Raw genomic sequence first — 20142 nt, forward strand, 5'->3', positions numbered from 1 at the left:
AACAAGACAGTTATAATGAACATTTATAAAACACTTATTCAGTCTCAACTAGAGTATTATGTCCAATGCTAGACACTGTACTTTAGGAAAGGTGTGAAGATTTTAAAAATTATGCAGAAAATATTCAGAAAAGTAGTACCAGGGATGAGAGACTTCCATTATGATTGATTGCAGAAGCTGAGATTCTTCACTTTGAAGAAGGTTCAAGGGGGATTTGATATCGGTGTTCAAAATCTAAAATGCCTTAACAGATTAGATAGAGAGAAACATTGCCTTTGATGGAGAAATCAAAAATTGGGGGCACAGATTTAAGGTGATTGACAAAAGACCAAAGGTGACATGCAAAAACATTTCTTATTTATTGATTTCTTAAAATTTGGGGTGCACTGCCCAGGAATGTTTTGGAGGAAGAATCAATTATAGCTTTTGAAAGGAGGCAGATTCAATTATAGCATTAGCATTAGCAACTGACAAAAAAAAAACAGGGCTACAAGAGACTAAGGCAAGTGGCATTGTAATGCTGACCAGGGCTAAGGTAGGAAAAGTAAGGATGTTAAGTTTTATTACTCATGTTGAAGTCCCATCTGCTCCAGAGGTGTGTAAGAACATTTCTGAACAAGTTGCTTCGTAATTATCTAAAATTTCATTCAGTGAGTTAAAGACCCTTTTTTGGTTTGGTGTGCAACAAAGGTATATGGTATCTGATTATCTCACATGACCAGCATAATAGTACAATAATGAGCCTTTGCAGAAATAAGTGCACAGAATTTGTACAACAGATGCTGAAGCTAACTTTTCAGCCACACCAGGACATCTCAACATCTACAGATATTATCTTGTTTGAAATCAAGTAAATGCAACAACCGCACCCATCTCTGAGATTAAAGAAGGACGCAGGCTTTGTTTCTGGCTATAAATCCTGCTGTCAAATGACGTGTTAAACAAAAGGGAAACAACGTGACACTTCTGCACAGTAAAGCAGCACGATAAATTTATTAAATACACTATCATTGTTCTTATTTTTTGATGTGGTTCTATCAATTTATTCAATCAAACATTATGTTCTTACTTCAGTACATTTTAATAGTAAAATGTTGTCATTAAAGATAAACTTTGGAAGCCATTGCATGAAATTGTAATTAAAAGTAAAAGATAGAACCTAACAAAGCTATTCGAAAGTTTGGAAAGGTGCAAAACTGATATTGCAATGTCAATGTTACCTTCAGAAAACCAGAGAGGTAAAGAAAGTTTTTTTGTTGCTTCAGGATGAACGGGAAATCGAGGAAATGGTGAAGGATAGTAATGGAAATGTAATCAGTAAATAACTCAGTATAATGATAGGCGACTAATTCTCGAATGTTGCATGTGTTGTTAATGGGAACTGTAAACTACCAATGATTTAAATCTACTACAGTGATTGCTGGTGGCACCATCCATACAGAAATATATGTTGGGAGGTTTTCATTAAGAAGGATGGTAAAGACAAGCCAGGGAACTATAGACCGGTGAACCTGACCTCGGTGGTGGGCAAGTTGTTGGAGGGAATCCTGAGGGACAGGATGTACATGTATTTGGAAAGGCAAGGACTGATTAGGGATAGTCAACATGGCTTTGTGCATGGGAAATCATGTCTCACAAACTTGATTGAGTTTTTTGAAAAAGTAATAAAGAGGATTGATAAAGGCAGAGCAGTAGATGTGTGATCTATATGGACTTCAGTAAGGTGTTCGACAAGGTTCCCCATGGGAGACTGATTAGCAAGGTTAAATCTCATGGAATAAAGGGAGAACTAGCCATTTGGATACAGAACTGGCTCAAAAATAGAAGACTGAGGGTGATGGTGGAGGGTTGTTTTTCAGACTGGAGGCCTGTGACCAGTGGAGTGCCACAATGATCGATGCTTTGTCCTCTACTGAGGTACAGTTAGTAAGTTTGCAAATGACACCAAAATTGGAGGTGTAGTGGACAGTGAAGAGGGTTACCTCAGATTACAACAGATGGGCCAATGGGCTGAGAAGTGGCAGACGGAGTTTAAGTCAGATAAATGGGAGGTGCTGCTTTTTGGGAAAGCAAATCTTAGCAGGACTTATGCACTTAATAGTAAGGTCCGAGGGAGTGTTGCTGAACAAAGTGACCTTGGAGTGCAGGTTCATAACTCCTTAAAAGTGGAGTCACAGGTAGATAGGATAGTGAAGAAGGCATTTGGTATGCTTTCTTTTATTGGTCAGAGTACTGAATACAGAAGTTGGGAGGTCATGTTACGGCTGTACATGACATTGGTTCGGCCACTGTTGGAATATTGTGTGCAATTCTGGTCTCCTTCCTATCGGAAAGATGTTGTAAAACTTGAAAGGGTTCAGAAAAGATTTACAAGAATGTTGCCAGAGTTGGAAGATTTGAGCTAAAGGGAGAGGCTGAACAGGCTAGGGTTGTTTTCACTGGAGTGTCGGAGGCTGAGGCGTGACCTTTTAGAGGTTTACAAAATAGGATAGGATAAATAGACAAAGTCTTTTCCCTCGGGTCAGGGAGTCCAGAATCAGAGGGCATAGGTTTAGGGTGAGAGGGAAAGATTTAAAAGAGACCTGAGGGGCATCCTTTTCATGCAGTGGTTGGTACATGTATGATATGAGCTGACAGAGGATGTGGTGGAAGCTGGTACAATTGCAACATTTAAGAGGCATTTGGATGGGTATATGAATAGGAAGGGTTTGAAGGGATATGGGCCGGATGCTGGCAGGTGGGACTAGATTGGTTTGGGATATCTGGTCGGCTTGGACAGGTTGGACTGAAGGGTCTGCTTCCATGCTGTACATCTCTATGACTCTATGACTCCATTTCATTGCAGCCTCATGAATAGCTGCTCTTGGACATATTAATGCTGTTGTGACATCCATACACACACTGGATGTGGAATCACTGAATATATTTACCTAAAGTGGAATTTAATTCCATTAGACTGCGACCATTCCCTCTTCTGTTCTCTCCCCTCTTTCATGAAGCTGGGCTGATTAGCCAGTGAATTTGAGAAAGGTAGAGGTATTTGAGGAAAAAATAAAGCAGAGTAATAATCTGCTCAAAAACACATCGGGAAGAATAATAATGAAAGAAACAAAATGAGTGACAGTGAACAGAGTTAAATATCCACTGAGACCAGTCAAAAGCTGATGTATTTCATGGAATCACTCAGCTGCTGTGAATATCACGATTGCCAAGTATTATTACAAGAGATTATCACTGAGGTGACATGTTAAGCAACAGGATTTCCAGTCAGGTTTCTTGCATGCTCATTAACAAGCACATGGTGATTTCCATTATAGATGTGTTCGAAATCTGTGTTAGCATTAGGCTCAGCCACGGGTCTCTCGGATTCAAGTCCCTTCTGCCCCAAAGATCTCCCATGATGTGCCTGAACATGTTGATTAAAAGTTAGGCTTAGCTAAGGCCAGTAGAAGATTAGAATTTTAAATTATGATGAGGAGGTTCTGGTGTTGGACTGGGGTGGACAAAGTCAGAAGTCACACAACACCAGGTTATAATCCAAACTTTCGAAAAGCAGCCCATTTTCCTCACAGGCTTAGATCTGTTTCAGATATGCTGCCTACTCACCAAAGCACAGATGGGACTTTGGTGTTAGTGGAGCAGTCTTGATACCCTTTCCCACTTTGATTCTTGTTCAGGCCCAAATTAGAGAACTGAGAATTCAATTTCACCCTGATTTATAAAACATTTTTAAGTAATATCTGGTTAATAATGCAGAGAGGAACTATGTTGATTTTCCAGTATGCCATACATCATTAGAGGTTACATTTTTTGGTTAGAAAGAATATCATTCAAAATAATGCTCAGGTAGCATGCTTACAGTTGATAACCGTCTAGCTGTTTAACACCAGACACTATTTTAATCCTTGGTTTAAATTCTCATTTGCAACAATTGTGTTACAGCACTTTTAACATCTCACACTTTAAGTCAAACACTGCAAGAAAATGCAGAGAATAACAATGACCAACAGACAGCAATGTGAACCTGATGGCAGGGCAGCCATTGATCTCACAGGAAATGTACCAAAAACCTAAGATTTCCGTCATTAGGAATTCACGTGTTTGTCTTTCACTTTCTAGTTCTTTCCTTGTCTCTGTCTTAATTCATTGCCCACCCCTTTCATCTCTTCTGCACAGCTCAATAACTTCATGTAATTGTTTTTGTATATGCAGAATTATTGCAGGTTTTGATGATTGGTGAGAAACTGTTTCTACTGGAAATGGTGACAGTGACCAGAGATTTAAAATAATTGACAAAACAACGTAAAATAATATTTGTTTAAGCAGCTTGTTTTCATGATCCAGAATCCACAGCGGGTGGAAACAGTTTCAATGGTAACAGTTGCAAATGAGCCAAGCTGAAATAGTTCAGTTGGGCAGAGTGCTAGACTAAAGATCTAAAGGTGTGTGGCCCAATGCAGGGCTTTGGCAAATTAAGCAGCATTCATTTAGCCCTTGTGTGATGCTGTGGTAGTGTCTCTACCCCATGGACTTGGAGGCCTGGGTTCAGGTTCTACCTGTTCCAGCGGTGTGTAATAACCTCTCTGAACAGGTTGATTTGAAAATAGGTCAGAAGGTAAAATAAGGCCATGTTGTGGGGAAATAGTAAAACAGTAGGACTAATTAACTAGTTACAACAGACTGAATGGCTTTATCATGACTCTACTATCTCAATTTGACATTTTTATTCTCTTTTACCTTTTTGTACATGGTTTCTTATGGAGCCTGTATGTGGTATTTTGTACTGTCTCATAATAACTTTCACACCCTGATTTCTCTGGAGTTGTGCAGTACATTGCATTGCTTCTGATCCAACTATGCCTGGCCTCAGTAAATCAAGATATGGATGTGCCGGTGTTGTACTGGGATGGACAAAGTCAGACGTCACATGACACCAGGTTATAGTCCAACAGGTTTATTTGAAATTACATGCTTTCGGAGTGCTGCCTCTTCATCTGAAAGCAAGTAGCAGGTCGGTTCGTGGATTGGTAATCAGCTATTGTTGACAAGGTTCATCAGCCTGGCAACAACATTGTGGTTGGCTCTTGGCAGTTGAATAGCTTGTGGATGCAAATAATATTGCCATAAACCACTGACTGCCAGAGGGGAGGTAGAAAGCCAATTTATTTTCTCTCATCATTGTCAGTAAAACTGATGTTTTTAGCCAATATGGCAGATGGTTTATCATTTATGAACCAGTCGCTTAAAATGACCAATATTGGCAGACGTTGTGAGATGTCTGAAAGAGGAGGTAATGTGTCCCTCTACAGTAGAAAATACTTGAATCTGAAGAAAGCCAGTTTATCTTCCCTCACCATTTACTATAAGATGTTGCTTTTAATCAATAAGTCAGATATTTTGTAATTTGTAATTCAGTTGCTCTGTGCCTTTGCAAGCAAGTGAAAAGTATCTGGAGATGAGAAATTGAAGAACAGCTAGTCCTGACATCTCAGCAAACCCTGTGGATAGGGGCTAATGATCTGCCTCCCACGTTTTTACCTCCAGCAATAACACCAGTGTTTATCTGACTCCCTGACTGTGCCTATCTGTATGTATATGTAGGGAAGGTTTTATAAGCAAGTTAGAGTTTTAAGTATTGGAGTTACATGTTGACAGTTCATAATCATTTTACCATTTACTAGGATGTATTTATTTATAATCAATAGTAAGTCTTGTTAAGTATAGAAGCCTGCTGCATGTTAACCGGGGTCTAAACAGATAGGTAAATTGGAGAATTTTTGCACACTTTGGCACAGTTTTTAAATTTTGTGATGACTCCAGGAATAGTGGTGCTTGATTTCTAACGTGCTATCCCAGTCATGGGTAACAGAGTACTTTACATTACCAGCTATATTGAAATTGCTAAATAATTTGCTTTCTGGATGAGCTGCCACATTTTTTGGACATTGAAACAATTTGTTCAATGTCATCATTTTATAATTTTAGCTTTTAATATTACAACATTTGAAACATGTTCCAGAAAATTGAACATTGCTATCTCAGTAATCTGAAAGCAGCTTCCGAATTGTTTAATCTATAGGTCTACTACCTTCCTATAAATGTTAATCCCAATCAGAGAATTTAATGACAGATTGAAAATGCTGATCTCAATAGACATTACAATTGTTATATTATCCACAATTTGGATAATAGTTTGATGCAAAGCATTTCAAAATCTTTTTACAGCATTCCAGCTTGAATTTTTGCACCCCGGTCAAGAATGTTGTGTTGGGAAAATTCCCAGCTTTGCAAACTTAATACAGGAGGAAGTGCCCTGGATAATATAATTTTCATTCCCATCTGTGTCATCTGTGACCATAGTTAAGACTCTGCCATTGGAAAGAATTCTCTCTCTCTCTATTTCTCTCCCTCCACTCCCACCACCTCGAAAGAATTCAAGAGGCACACACAGAGACTGAGGAGGCAGGGAGATGTGGGAATCATGAAGTGGCATAAGTTGGCATGGATTGACATGGTAGTATGTGTGGAGGTCAGCTGTGGGAAAGCCTGTCTCATTCATCCAGCACTTCATTACTACCCCCAATTTGCTTCCTCCCATATTACCCATGCAAAAGCTGAATCTGTGTGTAGCATCTGCACTTTAACATGTGCAGCTATCTCCATGAACCACAGATGTGCAAAATACAACTTAACACTCTTCCCACCTCCCAGATAAAATGATAGGTTTGGGAACTGGACTTTGGCTGACTTGGAACCCTTATCCATCATTACAAAATTCAGGCCTGTCTACGTAATTTTATGTGTCTGCTAAATGCAGTTGCTTGGCTCGTGCATGTTTCAAACAAATAATTTTTAAACATGTCCTTAGATTCAACACTTTTCAGATATTCTTAAATGATACAGACCATTGTGCAAAATAGATGTAATTTATTTTCATTGAATTTCTTGGAACATATAATCAAACATATTTAGCTAACTGGATTCAGAGCAGATATAGAAACCTAAACTGGGCATCTATGAGATTTTTGGGCTATGAGCAGCAGAACTCTATTCAACCACAATCATTAACCACATGGTCCAACCCATCCATCATTATACAATTACTATCAATCCAGATGGAGAATCCCAATTCAATTAGAAGTGTGCAGGAGAGTGTGTCACGTGCGTCATCAGACAATCCAAAAAATGAGATGAGAACCTTGTGAGACTATAATATGGGAAAATATGCATGCAAAACAGTGGAAGCAGCATGAAATAGACAGAACAAAGTGATTGCACATCCACTGGGCCAGATCAGAACTCTGCACTTCCTGGTGTGTCCAGCAGTGAATGGTGATGAACAAGTAAAGAACAAAGAGAAGAGAACTCAATTAAGACATCCCATCCTCAAGATGGGGGAGTGAGCAGGTGAAAATAAAAGACAAGATCGAATAATTTACAATAATCGTTCGCCAGAAGTGAATTGTCCATCTTTGCTTCTTAAGGTACCTCAGTTTCACAAATGCCAGCTTTCAGCCAATTCAATTCAATCCATGTGATACCAAGATACAATGAACACACTGAAATCGTCTATCAAACCATTGCTTCTCTACATTCTTGTCCTGTTTGAAGACATTCTTTAAAACCCACCTCTGACCACACATTTTGGTAGCTCCACATGATAGCTTTTCCTTTAACTTGATGCCAGTTATTTTTGGTTACGTCTGTATGGAGTACTTTTGAGACATTATTGCATGGTAAAGAACTATATGGTGCAAATTGTCATGGCAATGTTTCGAACCTTGGGATATGACAGCTAATGTTACGGATGCCTTTTCACCATTATTCAACTGAATGGAATGAGTACTGAATACAAGCCGGACTTAGTGGACTGTATTGTAACTACTCCTGTTATTTATTCACATCGAAAAGCTCTTACAGAAAATCTCTGCTCTTTCATCTTTCACTTAAAGTCGGAATACTTTTTCCAGTAGATTATTCTACTTGTCAGTGTTAAATGTTACCTATTTTAGTTTGGGCCAATTCGCCCAACAGGTACAAGCAACAACAGTAATATTTTTCTACATAGATTAGCCACAGTTATCTAATTTTAAGGCAAGTGTCTACAAGTTTTACAGATTTAAAGAAAGACAAAAAAAAGTTCAAAGATGCATTTGTTCTGCAATTACACGATTGAATTCAGTTCCAGACAGGCAAAATTCTGGTCACATTGTGGAACACCTGCCTGACAACTTTTAGTTTATTTGTTTCAGACCAACGTCGGGCATGTCTGGATACATGCAACCACAGAACTGTTTCCCAGAAGTTACATACGCCAATGTTTCCAGAGTGAGAAGAGGCCTGCAGTTGATCTCTCAATACTTAAATTAAGTTTAAAAATCTCTTGTGAACTTTACAGACAATGTGTGACATTAAGTGGCAATAACCCTCCATGCAATGTCAACCCGTACATTATTGTCTCTGGGGAGCTTCATTTCACTTCTTCCCAGACTCACGTTGGACCTAGAATTCTAGATTTATGTGATCAATTTGCAGAATACTGAGAGTTCTGGATAGAGTGGACATGAAGAAGATGTTTCCACTAGTAAGAACAATTAGGACCTGACAGTACATCCTTTGAGTGAAGGGATGACCCGAGAGAACTGAGATGAGGAGTAATGTTTTCAGCCAGAGATTGGTAAATCTGTGGAATACATTGCTGCAAAAGGCTGCAAAGGCCAAGTCATTGAATTTAAGATGGAGACAGACAGGTTGTTGATTAATATGGTGATCAAAAGTTATGAGGAGAAGGCAGGAGAATGTGATTGAGAAGCATTTCAGCCTTGATCGAATAGTGGAGCAGACTTGATGGGCCAATTCTATTCTTATATCTTATGGTCTTATGATTGTGGGGAACCTGAAATCACTTTACACAGTATTAAAACTGCACCTTAAATTAAATATGTCAGCATATTTGAACAGAAAAATGATCCTACATATACAATTTGTAATCCAATCATACAAATGCAAAACCATGAAATGAAATACTATACTTGGTAAATTTTTATGAGACTTTTTTAATGAAATTGTTATTTTGTAGATTATAGAATACAAAGACAATGTTTGTTTTCAAGTTCTATGCATTTGGAATGTCATATAAAGTGTTTTAAAAATTTCAACCTAGACCCCAAAGTCATATGTGAACGTTGTCTGCTTATATACAACCATAGTTTTCTTCTTATACAGATGCCCAAAAGTCCAATCCTAATCAAGTATTTTTAAGGTAGAGCTGATGTATATTTCTGCACTTTCAATGAAGATTAGGTCTGTACAGTGCAGTCTTTTAAATCCTACTACATGGCCTCTCTGAGCTTTCAACATGAGTAAGAATCCACATTTATAATAAATGTGCTCTGTGGGACCTTAACAGCTAATGAAAAGGATGAGTGAATTATACTCTGGAGAATATTTAACATCAGCACATAATGAAATATTAAATCTGGATAGAGTTGACTCCGCCCTACCTTTGCAATACTGTACATGATGGCGAATAATATAATCTTAGTAAATGGACAACAGGGTGAAGTGGCAAATAGATATTTATTTTTGAGCTTCTCCATGTCGATAAAAGGTTGAATGTGCACAATTACTGAGATACAAATACCAAAAACTGTCAACATATAGTTTTATATATTTAATTATTCTAATGGTTGAGATTCTTACAATGTGTTCTAAATTTACTTTGCATTTCAATATAAAACTGAAATTTTATTCAGAAAGTGCTTCATTGTTGATTTCAAAGGTTTATTCTATTTTTAATATATTCTTTGGTGAAGTAATGAATATGAAGAAATTGAGCAGTGAGTAGAAGCATTATATTTGCTTTACCAAAACAAAATCAAGCTCATTATGAAAAAAAAACTCAGTTTTCAGTTTCTAATTTTAAAAAAATACAGAAATGGACGTTTTTGATGGCTTAAAGCTGTGGTGGAACCCACATTAATTCATACATGAGAAACTGGATTAAATGGTTGCATTTAATTTTTATTCAATCCTACAACTGTTGTTGTTTGTACTTGTGCTTAAATTGTTTCAGTGCAAATGTAAGGGGTTAATGTAAATGGTCAGTAATTTAACTAATGATGTAATCAAAACATAGAAAGGATAATAAGAGAGTGAGTTTGAGATGGAGATGCAGTAGAAGCAGCATAGACTATAGTAATATGAATAAGTAGTTGGAATCACTTTACTGAACCCATATTATTGGTAAACTGCAGCAGTTAAAGCAACCAACTAGTTCAACACTGCAGGAGGCAGGGAAAAGCTGAACCTTAAAGACAGATTGGACCATGGTACAGATCTTAAGAACTTTATATCAGTATTTTTCAATGAAGTCAGCCATTTTACTCCAGAGAACACAGGAAGAACAAACCTAGCCGTAAAATTTTGTAAACAAACGATCTAAAGAAAATTTCTTTTTGCAAAATGGAAAAATGATTTTAAACAAACTAGAAGGCAGAGATTGGGAAACTGAATTGGAGAACAAACAAAAAGTCACAGTCAGAATTTTGCTTTTTGAATTTGTACATTATTTGCTCCTTTGTAAAATGATTTAAATTAAATCTATAGTTATGCTTCCACTTTTGCAACATAAGCATTATGTGTTTTTCTTCAGATGTGCATTGATATCAAATATAGGTCCAAATCTGATTTTAGAGTCAATTGAAGTCAAGTAGCATGAGATCACCTTTAGGTGGCTATCCTTCACTGAATCTGCCTGGGATCCAGAGATTATTGCAATCTAGATACAAAGCAAATACATGGACCACATGAAATAACAACTTAAAAAAAATGGCATGGAGTTTCTATCTGCCCAGAATGCATTTTAAACTGTCACTTTTGCTGAAGTAAATTTACATGCAAGTTTCCAACTAAACATATTAACATAAACCTAACATCTCCTCTGAATTATTGCAAACAAGTAAGGAGCTTGAACTCTGCATTTGCTAGTATCTCAGAAGCGTGCCTTGCCTGGAACTGACTGATTTAATACTCAGCCTTACTTTCTATTTGATTTCACTTGTCGTCTTTGATCTATCAGCAGTACAAAACTAGGGCAGAATATTGCACACTTACATGATGAATGAGCTCTCCAGAATGGAGTTGAGGAAGGAATCCACAGCTGGATCAAAATACTGTACACAAACATGAGTAGTACAGTTTCAATCAATGAGTGGAAATGAGAAAACCTTTCCAACAAATCCAGAGTCAGGTATGGCTGCTCTCTCACCCTCGTCCTGTTTGTGTATTGTATAGGACCCTCTTGCTGAGTGCATCAGGAAAGATGTGGGATAAGAGGGATGACTATTCCAGGCATGGCATCCATTCAGGTTAAAGCTTCCCAATGCAGGGATGATGTCATCGTCTTCTGTTTGGTTGGGTCAGTCACAGAACCATTGAACGATAGAAATGTGATGGCACCGAAAGTGTACTTCCACTCCTTGTGTCTGCATTGGCTGTACTAGTTGCTAATTCTAAACCTTCTTTCCAGTACCTGATTCATGGCTTTGCAGATTACAGTGCTTCCAGTGTCAATCGAGGTTTCTTGCAAGTGCCTTGAGGGTTTCCGACTCAGCCCCCAGCTTGGGCAGCAAATTCTACATATCCTCATGTCCCTTCCTCTGTTTTAAGGAAAACAATCCTAGGCTATCCAATCTTTGCCCATACCTGCAAATTTCAAGCTGGGCAGGATTCTTGTACATCTCCTCTGTACTTTGTCTACAGCAATTAAATCGTGCCTGTAATGTGGTGATTAGCGTGTACACAACACTCCAGCTACAGTCTAACTAACTGATGAGCATCTGCAATCAGTTTGCATGGGCCACCAGAACCAAGCTAAATTGCAGCTGAATATTACATAAGAACTGGACTAACTGATCCTTTATCAGCTTCACGGCCAGGTCAGATTATCTGAAGGTGCTGGGTCCAGTGTGTTTGCTAAAAACCAGACGGAGAATTATAAAACAAAAACTTATTTCTTCTCTATTCCAGATAAGAAACTGGTCATTTGTGTGAAGCATTGCTCAACATGGTAGATTGATGTGGTCCATTCTTCGCTTCTGCACGACAACAATCACCTAAGCCAAACGTAATTTTGACTGGAGGTCAAAACCTGATTGGATTCACAGGTGCACATATACATTGTACTGACAATTAGGTGAAGGGGGAAGAAATGTACCCAATGTTGCCTTCTCCTGATGGCCACCTTCGTGCATAGACCCTCAGTGTGTAATACCAAATGTCACTAAATGTTGAGATTCTATTTATTCCCAGTGTTGTAAAGGTTGGGTCAAAAACAAAATTGCTGGAAAATCTCAACAGGTCTGGCAGCATCTGTGGAGAGAAATCAGAGTTAAAGTTTCAGGTCCAGTGACCTGTCCTCAGTTTATAGAATTCTTACAGTGTAGAAACAGGCCATTTGATTCATCAAATCCATACCAAACCTCTGAAGACCATCCAACAGAGATCCATTCCACCCCCCCGACTCTCTTGCTGCATTTCCCATGCTAACCCACCTAGCCTGTACACCCCTAGACACTGTAGGCAATTTAGCATGGCCAATCCACTTAACTTGCATGTTTTTGGACTGTGGGAGAATGTGCAAATTCCGCATGTATAGTCACCTGAGGGTAGAATTAATCCAAATCCCTGGCACTAAGAAACAGCAGTGCAAACTGTGTCACCCTTTGTAAAGGATGGGTCTGACCACATTGCCATGGAATGTTCCAAATGGTTGCATAATGCTGTATTGCCTGTCCATCATGGAGAAATTAAGACAGAAATGCACTCTTGATCATAACTCCATCATACAATGGTCAACAAATAATGTCCTAGGGGTCCTGCAGATAAATGAAGTGGTAGGTCAAATTGGATGGCTCCATTTGACAACATACTGTCAAAGTAATTTGACAGAATGCTTTGACAGAACCAAAAAGAAACAAGCACAAGACTTAGCTTGACTAGTGGTGAGGAAGGCTTTTTCCATCAGATCCAACTTATCGACCAAGAACCTCAACTGCTACCCATTCTGCATGTTGCCCCTTAAGTTTGCTGTGTTGGGGGAAAGACTGCTGTCCTCCTCGTTGTAGAAGGTACTTTTGCCTTTTTTTAAACAATTGTTAAAAGGATGTCTTGAGAGAGATACAGAAGAACCCCTTGGGCTGAATGCCTTGCAAAGAATGTACTTTATGCAGATCAGGAGTACTGGAATTGTAGTGAGACACCTTTTAATGAGTGGAACATGGAGAGAAAGAGGTTATTGAAATTGCGCTTTCATGAATTTCTATTTGGAATGATTTCCTGATGGACTGTAAACCTAACATGGCATGCCTACTGCAAACATCAAAACTGTTATTGAGAGTAGGACATTCAGTATGATGGTAAGAGTTTTGATAAAAATTATGTAATATTCAAGTTGAAATGTTTCGTCTTTTTTTAAACAATTGTCAAAAGGGAAAAATGCAGCACATAAAAACTGTGATCTGCAGTTAATTGAAGTCAAATAGGTGTGTCCTGTGCTGCTTTATTGACTGAACTTAGGTTAACTTTAATTGAAATGAAAGTGATTGCAGCAGAACTAAAAACGAAACGAAACTGCAGCCAGGCTTCAACTGACTGCTGAACACCAGGGAAACGTGATGAATACTCGAGTCTGTGTACAGGAGAATGTCAGCACTATGTGAAGAGAATTCTGACATCGGGCAATCACTGGTGTCCCATCAGTCTGATTTGGACGCGTTACCAGCTCCGTGTGCAGGTGCTGCGTTGGGTTACAGGACTTTTGAAATGCTGTAAAAGTTCAAGTTGACAAATGTTTGCGTTGTTTAATTGGGTTACACCTAATTTCTGCAGATTTGAGCAGAAATCAAATGGGAGCTCCAGGCCGATACGCACAAATCTTCATGACCATCTTTATGCTGTGTATACAAAACAAAGTTGGTCTCATGGCTCAAGTACAAATACGAGTTGTAATAATATTGCAACAATGTAAACTTCTTCCGGCCTGTCTCTGTAACCTGCACTCACCCTCCCTCATCTGTGCTGTTCCACTTCTGACCCTTTTGAGCACTATCGACTTTTAAAAGTCCACAATTCGCTGTTAAATCTCTCAACTCCAGAATTCCTTCTCCAAACCTCTCTCCTTAAATCCCGCCTCTCGCTAAATCTGCTGTAAATAAAACCGAAAGAACTGCGGGTGCTACAAATCAGAAACAAACACAGAAATTGCTGGAAAAGCTCAGCAGGTCTGGCAGCGTCTGTGGAGATAAATCCAGAGTTAACGTGTGAGGTCCGGTGACCCTTGCTCAGAACATTGACGCGCCTTCGAATGCTAGAATGTTGATGGGCGTGTGATGAACTAAATTAGACTAACTCTACTGTTTCTGAAGGTCTTGCTATTTTAACTACAGGGATTTATGAAGGTACTGACGTTGAGACTGGGGCACAGCCGTCCAGCCTGGCAACAAACAAAGATCAACCCTCAATGAGACACATTTAAAGACCGCGTTGAAGTACCAAATATATTTGTGTGCACAAAAACACTGCCTACTACAGGGATTTATTGTGTGACATGCTCATTTGGCAATCACCATGTCTGAGTATCTACTCAATAATAGTAGCCTCTTAGTTTAACGGGGAAAATGCCATTCGCGTCTAAGTGTGTCTGCCCAACCTCTATTGGAGCTTTCTCTGTTTGGACTTCTATGAAGACAGGATCAGAGCTATAGCGAGCGTGTCCATAGGGGGTGCATGTGTATTAACTACATGACAGGCAAGCAGAGGAGAGTCACAGCTTCTTCCAAGCTGGCATTGAATAGGCTGGTTTGGTCCAATTGCTTGTGACAGAGCGAGCAGATGACATATCCTTCTTCCTTTCATTTGCTTCTGATATTGCTTCTGTAGTGGCAGCTGCAGAGCCTAAACAATAAAAAAAACCTGTTTTGTCGCAATAATGTAAAATGGACTATTTGTTGCATCAATATTTTGTACTCCAGGAGAGTACAGTGTAAAACGGGCGTCGGGTTTAACAGAAGGTGGGCAGTGACTTACGATTTTTGGGGGAAAATGTAATTCCACCCCACCTCCTCCATCCCGATTGGAAACGAGCGGAATAATAGCGACATTCTGACTGAAATAAATGTGTTTTTCTAGTCACCGGAGAATACATATCCGAGCTTTTAATTGTGGGTGTGTATTTGTCTATATTGAGCTACTCTGGAAAATGTGGAGCAGAAAATGTTCAGGAGCATTCTTTCACCTCTGGAATCCTCACACGGACGATACAACTGTATAATGTATCCAAAAGAACAAATCCACATGGTTTTGAATTGAAATCAGCGACAAAAGAGGATTCCACAATTCCACTAGTGTACAATGGACTCTGCTGTCATCAGTCTGGGAACGGCTTATAATGAGAATGGCTGCAAATTTAAGTACAGGAGACAACAGCCTGTTATCTCTTTGTGTTTATCCACACTGGTTAGAACCTAGTCACTCTGGGCTACCATATAGAGGGAGCATCACGAAAGAGAGCGACCCTGCTTTGCCTTGGGGGTGGGAAGGAGGGAGGGGGAAAAGCTGAGGGATGATATTCTTGCACGGTGCAGCAGGGAACTTGCGCAGTTGGGACTACGAGGAGTGGATTTTTTTCTCTCTCTCCCTCTCGTTCAGCGAGAGAAAGCTCGGAGCCCGGGCTGGCCAGATGGTGGGGTCAGGGATGTTCTGGGCTGGAAACAAAAGGGATGTTTTTCCAACAAAAGGGGGGAAAGAACCGGAGAAAAAACGCTGGCACCTTCTCTTCTGCGCAGTCTCACACTAACCCTAAAGTCATTCTGTGAGCACTCACCGGAAGTTCAGCTCCCTGCCATGACTGGGAAAGAAGAGGTATTAGTATTGATGATGATTTTAACCTAGTGTTACCTTCTGGTGTGTGTGTGTGTGTGTGTGAGAGAGAGAGAGGGGGGGGGGGGGGGCGGAAAGAGTGTGTGTTGTGGCTTAACCGTACATCGTTTGGTAAACACGGTACGTGGGGGGGGGGGGGGGGAGAGCTGCTGCTGGTTGGGTTGGGGTGTGGATGGGAAACTGGGGTGGGGAGATTGGGGGCGTTTTGAAGAAAGCAGATCGATCCCGTTAAACAAATGTCTCCTGTTCCTGTTTCAGAGATGATCGGTCTTCAGGGTGGATGAAGAAATTACACCCTCCCACCCCCACCTTTCCCCCCCTCCCCCCCCCCAAAAAAAACACACACACACACATACACACAAATCACTGAAGAACAACAACAAAAGGAGACAGAGAGAGTGAGAGGCATCGCTTCGGTTCAGTCCGTCCCTGGGCGGCGGCGCTGATGATGAAGATGAAAAGGAACTTTGTGGTTTTCCGATGGAAATGGAAAGCTTGAGGCGCTGACTCGAGGAGGAGGAGGAGGAGGAGGAGGGAGGGAGGGAGAGGAGGGGAGGGGGATCGAACACTGCCCGCCGCCACCTCGATGGCGAACGCCAGTGAGCTCGAAGAGACCAACAGTTCTCTTCAGAATTACGCCATCACCGCCTCCGCCGTCAAACTGGCTTCTCTGGGATTGATCATCTGCATCAGCCTGACCGGGAACCTGCTGCTCTCCTTCCTCATCTTCAGAGAGCCGAGCCTGCACCGCGCTCCCTACTACTTCCTGCTGGACCTGTGCCTGGCCGACATCGTGCGCTCGCTGCTCTGCTTCCCCTTCGTGATGATCTCCATCAGCAGCGGCTCGGCCTGGACCTACAGCCTGCTGAGCTGCAAGATCATCGCGTTCGCCGCCGTGCTCTTCTGCTTCCACGCCGCCTTCATGATGTTCTGCATCAGCATCACCCGCTACATGGCGATCGCCCACCACCGCTTCTACTCCAAGAGGATGAGCGTGTGGACTTGCGTGGCGGTCATCTGCATGGTGTGGACCCTGTCGGTGGCCATGGCCTTTCCGCCCGTCTTCGACGTGGGCACCTACAAATTCATCCGGGAGGAGGAGCAGTGCATCTTCGAGCACCGCTACGTGAAGGCGAACGACACCCTGGGCTTCATGCTGATGCTGGCGGTCATCATCGCCGCCACCCACCTGGTCTACGTCAAGCTCATCTTCTTCGTCTACGACCACCGCAAGATGAAACCCGCGCAGCTGGTCCCCGCCATCAGCCAGAACTGGACGTTTCACGGCCCCGGGGCGACCGGCCAGGCGGCCGCCAACTGGATCGCCGGCTTCGGCAGAGGGCCCACCCCGCCGACCCTGGTGGGCATCAGGCAGACCGCCCACAACCAGAACAAGCGACTGCTCGTCCTGGACGAATTCAAGATGGAAAAGAGGATAGGCAGGATGTTCTACATCATCACCGTGCTCTTTCTGCTGCTCTGGTCCCCCTACATTGTCGCCTGCTACCTGCGGGTCTTTGTCAAAGCCAGCACCATCCCACAGGTCTACCTGACCGCTGCAGTGTGGATGACATTCGCCCAGGCGGGGGTCAACCCCATCTTATGCTTTATCTTCAACAAAGAGCTGAGGATTTGCTTCAGAACCCACTTCCCTTGTTTTCAAAGCACACAGACGCCCAGGGAAGCTTACTGCGTTATTTAAAGACATGGGAAGAGAAGGGACCCATCCCCCTTTCTTCCCACAGCTTGAAAACCCACGCACTGCGCACAACACACGAAAATCCAATTTAATCTTAATGATGTACATGCAGTCGTTTGGCGGATTAACCTTAGTCAGAGGACAGTCACGTCCAATGGTTTCTGTTTACATTGAAGAGGTGGGAGAGCTGAGTGGAGTGTTACCAGGACAAATTAATCTCTCTGGAATACGAATTTAATGAGGCCACTTATTATTGGCATATCTGACATCGTTGGCCCAAATTTCGTAGAATTATCACCGAGTGTTCGAAAACGTACAGATCAGGGAATTAAAACACAAATAAGCACTTTCCCCAATCTCAGAGTGTCGTTTTACAACAAACGAATTGAAAGTTTGTTGGCTAGCTGCGCTGCCCTTTAAACTCGGCAGATTATTCACAAATATCCAGAAGACTAAATGGAACTGGAATGTAAAAAAAATGTACAAATCATAATTTCAGTGACACGTTTCCCCCTTTCCAATTTAAGAACTCTGTCTGATGTACTTTCCCTTTTGATATTTTCTTAGCTTGTTTATCTGCATTGTAATATATTGGAAAAAAAATGTTTTGACCTTTAAACGTTACTTTTTGCAATTTCATATCTTAATGTGCGTTTTACAAACTGTCTTTGAAAAACAGATGTCAATTTTAAATTACTTTCTCTAGCTAAATGTAAATAACAGTCTGATGGTTCAGTGTTAGCTGTAGTTATTGTCATACAAATTAACAACTTAGTAAGTTATACTGTGCTCATAATTGATTCAAGATGGTAGCTTTTATTCCTCTTGTACATTTCCACGGTTTTTACTTGAAAATAAATTTATTGAGCAGAAGAACATTTTTTTTCTCTCCACAGTGAGAATTAAATTAACAGGTATCAAATTAAATGTACTTTGGGGTGCATTTTAGTAAAGATTACATTTGATAATTTATATAATTTATACTGAAAAGACAAAGCTGAGGGCCCAGTTTTCTGTCTTGATTCATAAGGAATGACAACATTGAATAAAGATGGCAACTGCAGAAAGAAAGGTACAATATCCAGGAAACTTTGTCAAACATCAGACCGGAGGTGACACATTATTTCAGTTTTTGTCAACAAAGATTTAGTTGAATGGTAGAATTGACGAGGGACAGAATAGCCAACTCTTGTTCCTAAAACTTTCCAACTAGGATAGAAACTGGCAAGGTTGGTGAAGTGCAACTTATATCCTACTAAATTTTCTCACCATTTTCACACTATTATGCAAGAAATGACTGCCAAAAATGTCGACACGTATCAGGTAAATGTTACCAGAATATAGTTACTTTGTTTAGCCTGTTGCTCACATTGTAATACAAATGCTTTATTGAACAAATGACTTGGATTAACATTTGACAAATACTTCAAGATGTGGTACAATAGACATTAACAGCTATTCACCTTCCTGGCCAGATCATAACCCACTCCTTTGTCCATCAGTTTTTCTCCCTCTTTGGGCTCTATCCCCATCTATCATTTACACCTTACCCCGTCCCCCACCCTATCTTTTGCATATAAACCAACATTTTCCTAGCAACCATCAATTCTAAGGAAGGGTCATTTAACTCAAAGTGTTAACTCTGATTCTCTCCACAGATGCTGCCAGACCTACTGAGCTTTTCCAGTGATTTCTGTTTTTGTTTTTGAAATAAGATGTACTGTATTTACTTAGGGTATATAACCTACTAAACTGCAGTGTAACTTATTCTGGAATGATACAACTCTTTCCCAAAAGTTAGAACAATTCATTATTTGCTTTTGTTAATGTGAAAATGAGAGGCAACACTTTTAAAATGAAAATTATAATTCTTTATTTGGCATGTTGGAACCCTGTCACAAAGTTGAAAAAAAAATAAAGGTTATGAAAATAAATTTTAAATATACTTGAGGCCTTTTATTACCCACCCAATTTGCTAGCTATGTTTTCACCATAAAGTGGACTATGACATTGTGATGGTTTGGAAAGGACATAAATAAATGGAAGAACAAAAAATAAATAAAAAGGAAAGCAGGAAAGAATGAGATGGTGCAGAACTGCTGAAATATAAACCATGCAATTTGATTAAAGGGTTAAAGTGAAAAGCTGCAGATGTGTTTGAACTTCAAATTAACATTTGTTCTCACAAAGAGGCATTTGAATCACACCTGTGATGTAAATTGGTATTAATGAGGTACTAGATTTGATACAATAAAAACGATCTAAAGGAATAATTGTTTATTGTTTTTGGAATTATATAATTTGAATATGGTCAAATATGTATGATGATTGGTAAGGTCCTTTATGATCCAATGTGAAATGACCAGCATAGTTTCTATTTCAGGTATCCAAAACTCAATAGATTAACTTGAAGCTTAAGAAATGGGAGAATTTTAATTAACGATTGTGTAATTCTGGTCTTAAATGAGGGTATCTACATATGCCAAGAGTGAATTACAAATGCA

At 40.2% G+C, this 20142-nt stretch overlaps 1 protein-coding gene across 1 annotated transcript; it reads left to right on the forward strand.

Annotated features, from left to right (window-relative positions):
* Window positions 1–16525: 16525 nt before the first annotated feature.
* gpr27 (G protein-coupled receptor 27) lies at window positions 16526–17935 on the forward strand. The gene has a single exon (XM_060835214.1). The coding sequence runs from the start codon at window positions 16526–16528 to the stop codon at window positions 17639–17641; it is 1116 nt and encodes a 371-aa protein (XP_060691197.1). The 3' UTR covers window positions 17642–17935.
* Window positions 17936–20142: the final 2207 nt, after the last annotated feature.

This window comes from Hemiscyllium ocellatum, chromosome 14 (assembly GCF_020745735.1).
Source record: "Hemiscyllium ocellatum isolate sHemOce1 chromosome 14, sHemOce1.pat.X.cur, whole genome shotgun sequence".
Classification (NCBI taxonomy): Eukaryota; Metazoa; Chordata; class Chondrichthyes; order Orectolobiformes; family Hemiscylliidae; genus Hemiscyllium; species Hemiscyllium ocellatum.

Excerpts from the sequence above, each read along its gene's own strand:
- gpr27 (XM_060835214.1), top strand. The coding sequence starts at position 16,526 with ATGGCGAACGCCAGTGAGCTCGAAGAGACCAACAGTTCTCTTCAGAAT.